This window comes from Sminthopsis crassicaudata, chromosome 3, assembly GCF_048593235.1.
Source record: "Sminthopsis crassicaudata isolate SCR6 chromosome 3, ASM4859323v1, whole genome shotgun sequence".
Taxonomy (NCBI): Eukaryota; Metazoa; Chordata; class Mammalia; order Dasyuromorphia; family Dasyuridae; genus Sminthopsis; species Sminthopsis crassicaudata.
In genome coordinates this window covers 442,079,213-442,093,429 of record NC_133619.1, presented here as the reverse complement: position 1 = coordinate 442,093,429, position 14,217 = coordinate 442,079,213, and the positions used below count along the sequence as shown (strand labels likewise).

Below are 14,217 nucleotides of genomic sequence, written 5' to 3'. Positions count from 1 at the left end.
GAACTGGTTTGAATTAATCTCATTGCTGAAGAGAGCCACATCCATCAGAATTGATCATTGTATAGTCTTCTCGTTGCTGAGTACAATGATCTCCTGATTCTACTCATTTCACTCAGCATCAGTTCATGTAAGTCTCTCCAGGCCTCTCTGAAATCATCCTGCTGATCATTTCTTATATAACAATAATATTCCATACCATTCATATACCATAACTTATTCAGCCATTCTCCAACTGATGGGTATCCACTCAGTATCCAGTTCCTTGCCACTACAAAAAGGGCTGCCACAAACATTTTTGCACATGAGGGTCCTTTTCCCTTCTTTAAGATCTCTTTGGAGATATAAGCCCAGTAGAAACACTGCTGGATCATAGGGTATGTGCAGCTTGATATTCCTTTGGGCATAGTTTCAAATTGCTCTCCAGAATGGTTGGATGTTCACAATTCCACTAACAATGTATCAGTGTCCCAATTTTCCAACATCTCCAACATTCTTCATTATCTTTTCCTGTCATCTTAGTCAATCTGAGAAATATGTAGTGGTGCCTCAGAGTTTTCTTAATTTGTATTTCTCTGATGCATAAAAGCTTTTTAATTTGGTCAAAATTATGCATCTTGCCTGTCTCAATGCTCTCCATCTCTTGTTTGTTCATAAATTGTTCACCTATTCATAAGCCTGATAGATAATATGCTTCATGTTCTTCAAGTTTTTTGGTAATATCTCTATATCTAGGTCATGTAATTTTTTATCTTATCTTGGAAAACAGTGTAAGATAGTGGTCTATGCCCTGTTTCTGCCAGACTGCTTTGCAGTTTCCCAACAATTTGACAAATAATGAATTCTTATGCCAAAAACTTAAGTCTTTATACCTTTCAAATACAAGGTTACTGTATCTTTTTGTTGCTGTAAATTGTATGTTTACTATTTTCCACTAATATACCTTTCTATTTATTAGCTAGTACAAGATAGTTTTCATAACTATTACCTTTTAATATGGCTTATGATCTGGCATTGGTAAACCTCCTTTATTTACATGTTTTTCTTTAGTTCCTTTGATATTCTTGACATTTTATTCTTCCAAATGAATTTTTTATTGTTTTTTTTCTAATTTAGTAAAATAATTTTTGGCAACTTAATTGGGAAGGCATTGAATGTATAAATAAAGTAAAATTGACGTTTTTATTATATTGGCCCTGCCTACCCATGAACAATTGATATTTCTCCAACTCCAGTCTCAGGAATGTTAGATCCAAGCTGTGTGCTGAGAATGGAAGGAGAAAGGGATGGATGGTTGATGTTAGAAATATTAATGTGATGAATAAGGGGGAATATTCCTTTTACCTTTACAGGTGTGTCTCACTTTTTTTCAGAAGCATCTCTCTGCGGAGAGATATATAAAAGAAGTGTTTGTCATTCTGGTATGTCCTAGGATATAAAGGGATAGGAAACAATATCCTACATAATTATTGATAAAATTTCACTGAGTTGTCTATGGTGCCCTAGTGAAATGAAGGAGTATAATGTACTCTCCTAAATGCTTGATTACTTATTATGAGATCATGATTTGGGCAATGAAGAGAACATAATCCACCAGATGTGGGAGAAAATATAAGTAAGTAAGTATAGTAATTGAAAAAACAATAATTTATTTTTAAAGGAAGAGGAAAGTCAGTGAAAAAGGAGAGATCATTATATTTGATCCATGTATTTGTTTTTAGGTTTGAGGAATAGATGATTGAGCAAACCAGTTTAAAGTAGTAAAAATTTTAAATGTAGTTGCTACTGTTGTCTTTTTATTTTAAATATTCTTTTTGAAAGTATCATTAGACTAAGTTATGGTATATGAATGTAACAGAATATTACTGTTCTATAAGAAATGATCAGCAGGCTGATTTCAGAAAGGCCTGGAGAGAATTACATGAACCAATGCTAAGTGAAATGAGTAGAACTAAAAAAAAAACACTGTACATAACAATAAGATTTTTGATGATCAAGTGTAATGGGCATGGCTCTTTTCAACAGTGAAGTAATTTAGTCCAATTCTAGTAGACTTGTAATGGAGAAAGCCATCTGCATCCTGAGAGAGAACTATGGGACTGATATGGATCGCAGTATAGTATTTTCACTGTTTTTGTTGTTGTTTTTTTTCTCATTTTTTTACCCTTTTGATCTGATTTTTCTTGTTCAGGATGATAAATGTGGAAATGTTTAGAAGAACTGGACATGTTTAACTTATATTGGATTACTTGCTGTCTAGGGGAGGAGGGAAGTAAGTAGGAAGGGATGGAGAAAAATTTGGAATACAAGGTTTTGTAAGGGAGAATGTTAAAAACTGTCTTTGCATGTATTTTGAAAAATAAAAAGGTATTATTTCTTCATTAGCTTGTTTAGGAAATTAAGCAGCCATCTGTATCAGCATCTTTAATTTTAGATATGTCTAGGAATGAGAAAATAAGAAAAAGAAAAAAAAGAAATTGATATAATAACAATTTCATATTGACTTCTTATAATAACAAAATTAAAGTACATATTATTTAAAGATAAGTATACTTTAACCATGCATACAATAAAGAATGAGTAAGGAACAATGAATATTTCATTTTATCTTAATATACATTTTTATTGTCAATTAAATGTTGCAATTTTATAGAGAGAAGGGAAAAAAGAAAAGAAATTGAAGCTTTGTTTCAGAAAGTCAGTATTAAATATTATAGAAATGATGAATAATAAGATAAACAATGCAGTACAAGCTTTATAATAGTAAAAATATAATATACACAATATCAGTCCCCAAAGTGCTACTATATAAGGAGGTTAATATAAAACTCATCCTCATTTCTGTTCCCATTCTTGTCTTTTATTAACTTTGATCTCAACAGAGTTCACATTTCCCAGCTATATTTCTGGGTGGTAGATATGCATTCAGCTTATGGTCTGACAATTCCCATCTCCTTTAGCTTTGCCTCTTTTATTTGTGCTGTTCCTAAGCTCAGGAGCTGTCCCTCTCTCTTCAAGGAATAGCCTTAAATATGAAATGCTCTGTTTCTGGTTGTTTCCTTACGATGTTAGAACAGCTTTATTTTTTTTTTAATAATAGCCAGGCAATGTTCCCACCAGCTATTCTCTTTTCCTTCTCTTTTACCTCCTTTAGAACCCACTAGGCTGATCCCCTGAGTCTTTATTAAGGAAACTCTTCATATGCAGACAGCCAAAAGCTCCCTAGCCATAGATGGGCAAAACACCTGGATGTGGCCTTCTGATTACCTTTTCCCCACTTGTCAGAAACAAGATCATTCTGATTTAGTTCTGCTAACTGATACCAAATGTGCTAGACTGGGCCAGGCTCAGAATTGGAATAAAGTGAGACACTCTTAGATCATCCAACACTTAACACCAAAAAAGATTTATTTTTGCACTGGGTCAGGTAAACACAGGCCCATCCCCTCCATATAGAAACATAACGGCCAGAAATGTGTTGATTTTTGTGACAGGTGCACATCCATCAAAGCTCACTGACTCCCTACAACTCTTTTTTTATACCCTACACAATTGAGAAGTCATGTCAAAAGCTCAAATCCTAGTCCCCCTGAACCAAGAAAGTCTCATAATCTTTGTGCAAAAAAATTAGCCCAGTCTACATGACAGGAATTTTAGTAGATATTGATCCTGTCACAGGGCCATTAATACAAGTTTGAGAAAAGTTTCAAAAATCAGAATTACTAAGGCAAGGACAATATCTTGACTGCCCAGAATGATGTTAGAGATATCCATACAGGGATCACCAAATGAGTAAGTGAAAAACTATAATAGTCATTGTGCAGCATCAAATTAATTCAGACAGAATTCAAAGCAGCACTATGCAGAGGCTAACACTGCTATTATTTTACTCTCCTATTTTTATTTTCTTATGCCTTCTTGTTTCCCCCAACTACATTGGTCATTCATGGAGATTAGATTCTGCCTCTGATTTGTATCCCTACAGTGCCTTTCACATTAGTATTTTTGTTCATACTGTATTAGAATGTAAGCTCTTTGAGGGCAAGTAGTGTTTCATTTTTATCTTTATCTCTCTAGTATTTTGCATTAATTCAATTATTTCAGCCATGCTGGGGTTTTCTTGACAAAGATATTGAAATGGTTTGTCATTTCCTTCTCCAGCTCATTTGATTGATGAGCAAACTGAGTCAAAAAGGGTTAAGTGACTTACCCAGGTCTAAGGCAAGATTTGAATGAAGAACTTCCTGACTTTGGGCCCAGTGCTCTATTCACTGTGCCCACCTAGCTTCCTTGTACATAGTAGTTGTTTAATAAATGTTTGGCTTATTTATAGTAATTCAGTAAGCAAATATTTCGGTTGATTTAACTGAGCAACAAAATTTCCTTCAGATTGATTCCCTACCTAAATACTCCATATGTCTATAATGTAAGAATCAAAGCATCGAATGTGAAAGCTGTGAAAATGAAGACACAGAATTAGTCTTGTCATTCATTTTTATCTTATTTTAATATAAATAAATTATTCAAATGGAATGAATTTAAAACAGATTTAGTTATTATAAGAGTTGTGAATTCATGATTCGATCTTAGCAAAGGAAAGAGCTGACATTTTCTAGAACAATAAAATGAAAATCATTGCTGGTCAAACCAATGTTTTGTTTAACCTAGAGTTCCATTTCTATGATACCAATATAATTGAATACAGCTTTCTCTCTTGAGATCAACCTCACAGAGTAAGGTTATAGTACAGATAATAAAGCAAAATGTTCAGATTTCCCTTAGTGATACATAATGAGTATGCCATAGGTCACTAAAAATAATAGAAAGGGAAAGCCTTGAATTCAGGGATCTTGTAGAATATAAAAAAATGGCATATAGCTTTCTTTCTTGAGATCAGTTTCATAGAGTAAGGCTATAACATGTAATATGTATAAAGGTAAAGGTAATAGCTATAAAGCAAAGTGTTCCGATTTCCATTAATGATCCATAATGAATGTATCACACATAGATCACTAAAAATCACAGAATGGAAAAGCCTGAATTCAGGAATCTTGTACTTTGGACACATTCTATCCAGATAGGCAAATAAGGAGCAGACCTTTGATTTCTATGCCTAGGTAAGGAAACTGCCAGAATAAATAATTGGCCCCTTTTTTGCACTTGAGTTTGAAAGTTGCCTTAGGCACTGAAAAATTACCTTGCTGGGGTCATACTGCCAATCTTAGAACCCAGGCTTTCCTGATTCTGCAACCAGTTCTGTACACACTATATCTCATTGTCCCCCATCCCTGAAATTGCAGAAGCCTTTCTGAGACTTAACTCCATAATGATTTTATTATTTATATATCAGACATCAAAGTGATACAGTGGATAGTGTACCAGAGTAGAAAGATAATTGAGTTTGAATACTGCCCCAGACATAACTGTGTGACCTTGTACAAGCCATATTATCCTGTAAGCCATGGTATCCTTATCTGTAAAAGGGGAATAATAAAAGCACCTTTTTTGTTGCTTTTAGTCATGTCCGACTCTTCGTAACCCCATTTGGGATTTTCTTAGCAAAGATACTGTAGTGGTTTGCTGTTTACTTCTCTAGTTCATTTTACAGATGAAGAAATAAAGACATAGGGTTAAGGGTTAAATGAGTTGCCCAGGATCATTCAACTAATAAGTGTCCAAGTAGGGATTTGAACTCAGAAAAATGAGTGTTCCTGACTCCAGGCCTGGCATTCTATCCACCCCAACACCTAATTGCCCTTAAAAGCACTTACCTCACAGGATTGTTGTTAAGATCAAATGAGATAATATATATAAAACTGCTTTGCATACTTTAAAATGGCTATATAAATGACAAGCTATTGTTATTAGTATTATTGAAGTAAGCTTCAAGAAAGGTTTATATCCATTAATTTATATGAGCCTTTTTTGAAGCTGACTTCTATAATAAATTTATTTGTACTCTATCCCAATGACAACTACAGGTTCTGAATAGGGAATTAAAATAGCTGGATTAAATAATTCATGATAGGCTATTATATAGTTTATAATGAATATTATGCCAAATAGCAATATAAGGAATCTAAAAATAACTCATTTTATTTAGAGCTAATTTCTAGTCTCTTAATAAAAGGTCTATTTACATATGAGAAATGTAGTAGTATCTTTAGTTATGAGAAGAGAAAAACTTCCTTTCCAGATTGGGGATCCCCTGGTTTCTGTTTACAACTCAGGCTCGTTCAACATTATTCATCTTTTCATCCCCCATTATGAGCTCTTGTGTGATGTCAGTTGTAAAGTTGGGTAAAGCCAGGGAGTCAGTCCTCAAGAAGAAGGGGCTGATTAAATCAAGGGATTGCCCCAATGAATCCCAACACACTTAAGCCAGTGGAGCCTCAGAGAGATAAAACAGGTAAGCCCGGTCATCATGTTGAGTGTTTTTTTTTAATACTTAGCTTTTTGCATGTGTTTTGCTCCCCAGCAGCTTTAGTGGTGGTCTTAAGTGTTTTCTTAATACTTTTAAACTTCCTGATTTTCTTTATTTGCTTCATTCTTAAAAATATGTTTTTCTGTATTTACCTAGATAGACCAACTCCGAGTTATTCTGTTCCCACTGAAACCACCTCCCAGGATGCTGCACGCTGTCATAGCCCTGGAGATTCAAGTAAGTATTGTACTAGTCCAATTTAGAAACTTCTAAGGTTACTTCCATAAAAGTAGAGGCTAGCACTTCCAGAATCTCATGTAAGTGGAATTTTAACATTTGTCTTTATTTTTTGAAAATACATAATTATTGAAATATATATAAAATACATCCATGAATTTGATTTCAAACCACTTTTTGTAATAGTCATATTAATTTCTCTTTGCTAATATTCAAATTACTATTTATTTCTATTCCTTTCCTTAATTCAAAGTTCTTTTAGCATTTTTCTCTCAAGGATTGAAGGAACCATTATTTCATCATTTCTTGACCTCCCATTCTTATGCTTTATTAATTATTTCAATAGTGGGGGTATTTATTGGTTGGTGTTCTTCATTCTTGAAGGACCAAAATGACATCACTAAGTTAGAGTGCCTGCCAAAGAATAAGCACTTGATAAATGCTTGATAATCAATTGATTGATTGATTGAACCATCCTAGACTGTCTGACTATAAATCTGACATTGCTGGCATTATTTTCCACCCTGCTGTATATATTCTCAACTGCTAAGCTGATTTTTTTCCCAGTTGTATAGCAATTTTTTTAAAAAGTGCCATGAAGATCTGGTTAGATCCTCACATGGATTTCTCTCCATGGAAAAGGGCATAAGATAACCTGCTTCTGGAGTATCCTAGGAGAAAGAGTCAGGAAAGTATTCTGGGGAGGCTGTGGAACTTACTGAGACCACTTCTGTTCAGTTTACCATGTGATGAATGGGAAATAATTGACTATAGAGATATCTAAAAATAAGATCAGTTTTTTGTCATTGGCTTTGGCTTTGAAATGATATGCTCCAAAACAGAAAGCCAGAGGGCAAAATCAGTTCCAGATTATATTATTGTATATCACAAGTAGGGAATAGCAATTTTGGTTTGTTTTCTTTTTGGAGGCTGATCATTTAAAGATTGTTCATTCTGTGTTTTGCTCGAAATATAGGTCAAGATACAGCAGATGAAAAAAATAATGATGACTCCTCACAAAGTTCTGATGAAAAATTATTAGAAACTACAATTGATGATGAAAAACACCATAATGATAAATTTGTTGGGAAAAATGTTGCACCATTGGAGTTAATGACAGAGGTAAATTTTACTTATACATTATTATATATTTGAAAGTCATGCTGTTACATCTTCACAATTTTCAAAACTACCTACATAGACATTTACCTGACCATCTATGGAATCCATTTCCAGATTCTTCTCAGAATCTACCTGGGCAGCACTAACTGAGGAAAAACCTCATGGCAAAGCTGGAGTTAATGCTTCAACAACTCGGCTTCCTCTCACTAAGATTGTCTTGGGATGCATCATGAGGAGCATCAACATGCCCTTAACCCTCTGCTCATGTTCTCTTAGCCTACAGTGCCCTTTCTCCTCACCTTGCATCTTGAATTCCTATCTAGAATTTAAATCCCAACTCAGATTTTCTTTTGCAACTCTATAATGTGCTTGTGTAATATTCTGTGTTATAGTTGTCTTATATTATAGTTTGTGTTTTCCTACTAGACAAACTCCTGTGAGTTAAATATGATAGCTAAAGTGGGGAGAGGTAATGAGTAAGATAAAAAAGGAGACATGAAGTATGTTTAGTACATTTTCCTGCTTGTTTTTTTTTAAACTTCTTTCCCACTAACATCAGTTAGAATTAAATACCTTATTAATTAAATTAACCTTATTTGTGAAACTTGAATCCAGGCACCATGATATGCTTCAGTAGAACATTTATTCACACAGCACTCCTCCAGTTCATATCTTAAGATGAAACAGCAAATTAGAACACAAAACTGGTATGAACAATTATTGATTATTTTATTGGAGAGAGAGAAGATGATTCCTCCTCCCATCTTTTTTTTCAGGTTCCCAGATCTAGAGTAAGGAGGGAATCTTAAAACTTACTTAATCCAAAAAATCATTACACTATTAAGAAGATGAAAGTGGAAAGGAGCTAGAGTATCCAGGTAGAAAATGGTAAAGCCCCATGAGATTGGACCATAGGTCTCTTAATTCCACTTCCAATACTTTTTTTTCCCTTTCTATAACTACCCTACCTATAAAGGAATGAGATATACTTACTTTGTATGTTTGTCTAATTGTTTTTATTCACAATATTTAACACTAATTTTTGGAAAACCTAGACTCTATGAACCAATCCATTTACTAAATGATTTTTAGTTAAAAATTAAATATGAACACTGTTTTTGTTTTTACTGTTATCATATATGTTTAAGAAGCAAGAAAGGTAAAATAATGAAAAGTTGGCTTAGCAACTAATTTACTTGTGTCTTCAGGAAAATTAGAATTTATAATGTATAGGTTTTATGTATGAAATTAAGAAAATTTTCTTAAAACTAGATGGTTTTAAAAGTGTTTTGAAATTCCTGGATGAAAAATTAAATAGAAACAAAATATTACCTTCCTTGCTCTTGTTATCATAGAGTCTTGAATAGTATTACTAAAGCAGCCAATTTGGGGGACTTCTTCAAATAAGCCTCTTCCCTTATTCCTTAAACAAAAAATAAGATCAATAATAGAGAAAAGGTGCTCTAAATCCCTATTGATCTGTAAGGTTCTGGTTTAGCTTTCTGAAGGTCTTGGGATCAGCCTTCATTTCAGCACAATAATCACCACAAGAATAGCCAGGGATAAAGTCCAAAAGTCTTTATTGTCTCCTTCACAGTCTGTCTCCTTGCCTGGGACTCAGCTAGCTTTCTGGAAGTCCTTCAGACAGGCCTTGATCTCAGTGGGGGGGAAGCAGGGGAGCCACCACGTGGCTGATGAAGATGAAATGTCTCTTCTAGTCTGAGAGCTTGAGCTCCAGCTTATATACTCTATTACAATATACTGAGTATAAACCAATCATTATATCACTAGGGAACCATTATTTGGTGTAAGATTAAATCAATCATACTGAACTAGAGACCTCACATGCTAAACTAGATAACCATTGTCTTATCAATTCCACTGAGTTAACACCTTGTTTAAATCAATCATACTGAGCCTTAAGTATATTTCTCCAAAGTTCCTGCCCTTTACATTGATCAAAGAAATGCAAACTAAAACAACTCGGAGATACCACTACATAACTCAGATTGGCTAAGATGACAGAAAAGATAATGATGAATATTGGAGGGAATGTGGGAAAACTGGGACACCGATACATTGTTGGTGGAACTGTGAATGGATCCAACCATTCTAGAGAGCGATTTGGAACTATGCTCAAAAAGTTATCAAACTGCATACCCTTTGATCCAGCAATGTTTCTACTGGGCTTATCCCAAAGAAATCTTAAAGGAGGAAAAGGGACCCACATGTGCAAAGATGTTTTTGGCAGTCATTTTTGTAATGGCTAGAAAGTGGATACTGAAGGGAGGTCCATCAGTTGGAGAATAGCTGAATAACTTATGGTATATAAATGTTATGAGATGTTATTGTTCTAAAAGAAACAATCAGCAGGTTGATTTCAGAGAGGCCTGGAGAGACTTACATGAACTGATGCTAAGTAAAATGAGAAGAACCAGGAGATCATCATACAAAGCAACAATAAAATTGTATGATGATCAATTCTGATGGACACAGCTCTCTTCAACAATGAGATGAGTCAAACCAGTAATAATTGTTCACTTATGAAGAGAGCCATCTACACCCAGAGCCTGTGGGAACTGTGTGTGGTTCATAACATAGCATTTTCACTCTTTTTGTTGTTTGATTGCATTTTATTTTGCTTTCTCCTTTTTTACTGGTTTGATTTGATTTTTCTTGTGCAGCACGATAATTGTACAAATATGTATGCATATATTGGATTTAACATATTTCTATCATGTTTAACACATATTGGACTACTTGCCATCATGGGATGGGGGGAATTGGAACACAAAGTTCTGCAAAGGCTAATGGTGAAGAATTGTCCACACATATTATTTTGGAAAATAAAAAGTTTTAATTAAAAAAAGATCAATAATAGAGGCTCAGTAATACTAAATTAAAATATCACTTTATTCTTAACATATTATCTAAAGAATTGAATGTGATTATATTGAAGCATATTACTAAAATGTAGCAAAATGAATTCCTATACTATTGACTCCTTACACTTTCAACTTTGCTCCTTTATAACTCAAAAAAATGGATGCTGTCAATTTCTAAGTTTAATGAAAAAATGTATGGTTACAAAAATTGTACTTAACAATTAAATCCTTTTATACTTATTACACTTGCCATACATTTTGGAGAATAAAATAAATGCACTCCAGTGAGAAGTTTCCTAATGCCATCTTTCCTGATTCTTGATGCTGCCTGTTTCTTCATGAACAAAGTTCTTCATTGCACAAATCTGCTTAGTTCTCAGAAACAAAAAAAAATTATTAAATGTTAATAATTATATTATTTAGCTTTTGATGATGATTAAATATGGAAAAAATCCTAAAACATTTTCTTGTCAAGATAGATTACCACCACATCTTTAATTCCTCTGACATTTTTCATTAAAAGTAATAATTTATTTTTAAAAAGTGATAGGAAAAATCTGTATTTGAATCCACATTACTTGAAATAATAATTATATATATTTTGGTCATCATTTCCAGCTCAATAGAATATACAGTATGAATTCAAGTAATTTGACCACTTCAGAAGATTTATTATTCTTACTAATCAGGACCCATCTGTTACTTGTGCCCCACTATGCTAATGATTTTTTTCACCTAGTGGTTGAAAGGAGGATGTTAAAATGGAACTTCTTTGAAAAAGATTCCTTTAAGTAGTCTTCTTTTATATAAAGAAACTAAATTACTCATCACACAAGATCCTTAAACTATGGTAGAAGTGTTGCCTTTTCTCAAAGAAGGGTATATCCATCTATCATGACACTTTGTAATAAAAACTCATGCATGTGGAACTTTTAACATTTTTAAATAGTTTATTTTTTCTAATAACATATAAAAACAATTTTTACATTTATTTTTTTAATTTAGTTCTCCCCATGATATCAGTTATACATATGAAGTCATAATTAGTCTAATCCATAACCAAGAATTCTTTCTACAAATGAAGGGATGTTCAACCTTTTTAGAAGACCTCAAAAGAAGGGGATTCTTGACCTATAGAGGCAAGCCTTTTCACTGTTTGCCCTATTTGTTGGGAATATTTCCTTACAACAGGACCAAATTTATCTCTTTGCAAATTCTACATAGTGTCTCTCTACAATCAAGCAGGATGAATCTAATACTTCTTTTATGTTATAGCTCACTGAATACTTAGACTGTTATCATTTCCCACCCCTGGGTATTTGTGGTAAAAGATCATTCACCTCTCCCATCTTAGTTGCCTCTTCTCTGGATGTTTTTCAGTTTATCGTTGAGCTCTTAGAATATGATACTCAGAACTAAATACAAAACTCAAGATTTAGTATGAGCAGCATAGAGTACAGTGGGACTATCACTGCCCTTTTCCTGACAATCATGCTTCTTAAGATAGCTCCAAGTCATTCTACTCATTGAGCTTGCAAATTAGCTAAAATCTATATAATTATTCCTTTCATATTGGGAAGGGATATGGTATCCCCTAGATCTGGAAAATCCATGTAAAATTTTTTGGCCCTCCCTTTGTACCAAAGAAGTCTGAATTTTTTTTCTTTTTCTTTTATGAGATGTTTACAGTATCTTATTGTAAAATTTGGGTTATGTTTGGTCATAAGTTCTGCATCATTTGCTGGCTTTTTTTAAGTGTCATCTGTGGCTTTTGTGAAACTCCAAAAAAATCCCATTTAATTTCTTATGCTAACTCCTGATATATCAAAACTTTGATAGGGAAAGTTGCTATATGGAAGGAGTACCTTGTTTTAAACCAGCTGCTGGATATACTTCCTTCATATCTTATAAAATGAAAAAAATTGATATTTTTAACCCAAGGATAAGATCTCTACTGCATTCCATGCCATTAAATTCATTCCAGTTTTCTAACCTATCAATATATATTGGATCCTTACTCTACCATCTATGATATTATTTATTCCTCTTCCTTAGATTGTAAGCTCCTTGAAGGGCAGGTACTGTCTTTTTTTTAAACAAGGTAAAGATTTCAGTAATTTTTTTTCAAACTAATTACATACTTGTTCACTGTGGTTAGGCTGAAAAGAACGAATTGTGTTTAAGCAATAAATGAAAAGAACTACAGTGTCCAGTGGCCTTCAAAATACTAAAAATCTAATTCTCCAGATCCATAAACAAAAAGAGGGGGGGGGGGAAGAAAAGAGTCACATGATATAAAAGAGCAGCTTCATATAACTTTTTGAAGTTTTAACTTTTAAAAGTTGATACTCAAATTCATTTTGCCCTGTTATTATAAGTCTCATGAACATTCCCACTGAAATCTAGAAGTTTATTATCATCTTCATCAATAGTAATCATAACAATAGCAATAGTAAACATATTTGTAGTCAATAATGTCTAAACTTTGATTCTTAAAATGGATCACTATTTCTTGGTTGATAAACATAATTACTTCTTCAGTTCCATAAATATTGTCACTTTTAGGAAAACTGAAAGTTCTTGCTATCTGAAGTATTTTCTTCAAGTACTTCCTTTCCCACCAAAGTACACTTGTCTCTGCAGTTTGGCAAGTTTCTCTGGTTTGGGTGGCAGCTAGATAGAGCACCAGCCCTGAATTCAGGAGGACCCGAGTTCAAATCTGATCTCAGACACTTAACACTTCCTAGCTGTGTGACCCTGAGCAAATCACTTAACCCCAGCCTCAGGGGGAAAAAAAAAAAGTTTCTCTGAAAAGGAAATAGAACTGTGCAGATGACCAGAGGGTAACACTCAGGTTTGAGGGTAGAGAGGCTAAAAGATAGGAGAATCCTTTTAGAAACTGAAGTGATATCTGGCTCCAGGAAGTATCTTTTGCCTCTTATTTTATTCCTAGCATTATTGCCTAGCATAATTGCAAGATTAGATACTTGATACTATTTATTCTTTGACTGACTTTGTATCATCTGCAGATTTCATAAGCATGTCATATATCCCTTTTCCCCAATCATAGATAAAAATATTAACACTGGAGCCTACTATAGAATGTTGAGGAATTCCACTGGAGACCTCCTTCTAAGTTAATATTGAACAATTAATATACTTTGTGTCCACTCATTCAGCTAATTCTGAATCCATATAATTATGTTATTGTCCAGCTCATAACACTATATTTTTGCTACAAGAATATCAGAAGACTAAATTTAATCAAATACTTTGTCAAAATGTAGTAAAATGTATCTATACCTTTTTCCTTATCCACCAATTAGTAATTTACCTATCAAAATAAAATTAGTCTGGAATGACCTATTTTTACTTAGTCAATGCTGGTTCTTTGGGATTACATATCCATTTTTAGATATTCACTAACCACTGCTATTATAAAATAAATATTACAGGATTTTGCTAAGAATCACAGTCACATTTATTAGATGATTCCATTCTCTCTTTTTAATTAGGACATTTATTCTTCCATAATCTTTGAATACCTCTCCC

The 14,217-nt window shown here is 33.5% G+C and overlaps 1 protein-coding gene across 1 annotated transcript in view; it reads left to right on the top strand.

The window, feature by feature from the left end:
* ERICH2 (glutamate rich 2) overlaps nt 1–14,217 on the top strand; it is an 82,527-nt gene that overhangs the window by 57,494 nt on the left and 10,816 nt on the right. The window contains exons 7-8 of the mRNA XM_074303153.1: nt 6,578–6,658; nt 7,635–7,780. Of these exons, the coding sequence (XP_074159254.1) occupies nt 6,578–6,658; nt 7,635–7,780 (227 nt within the window). The remainder of the gene's footprint in view (nt 1–6,577; nt 6,659–7,634; nt 7,781–14,217) is intronic.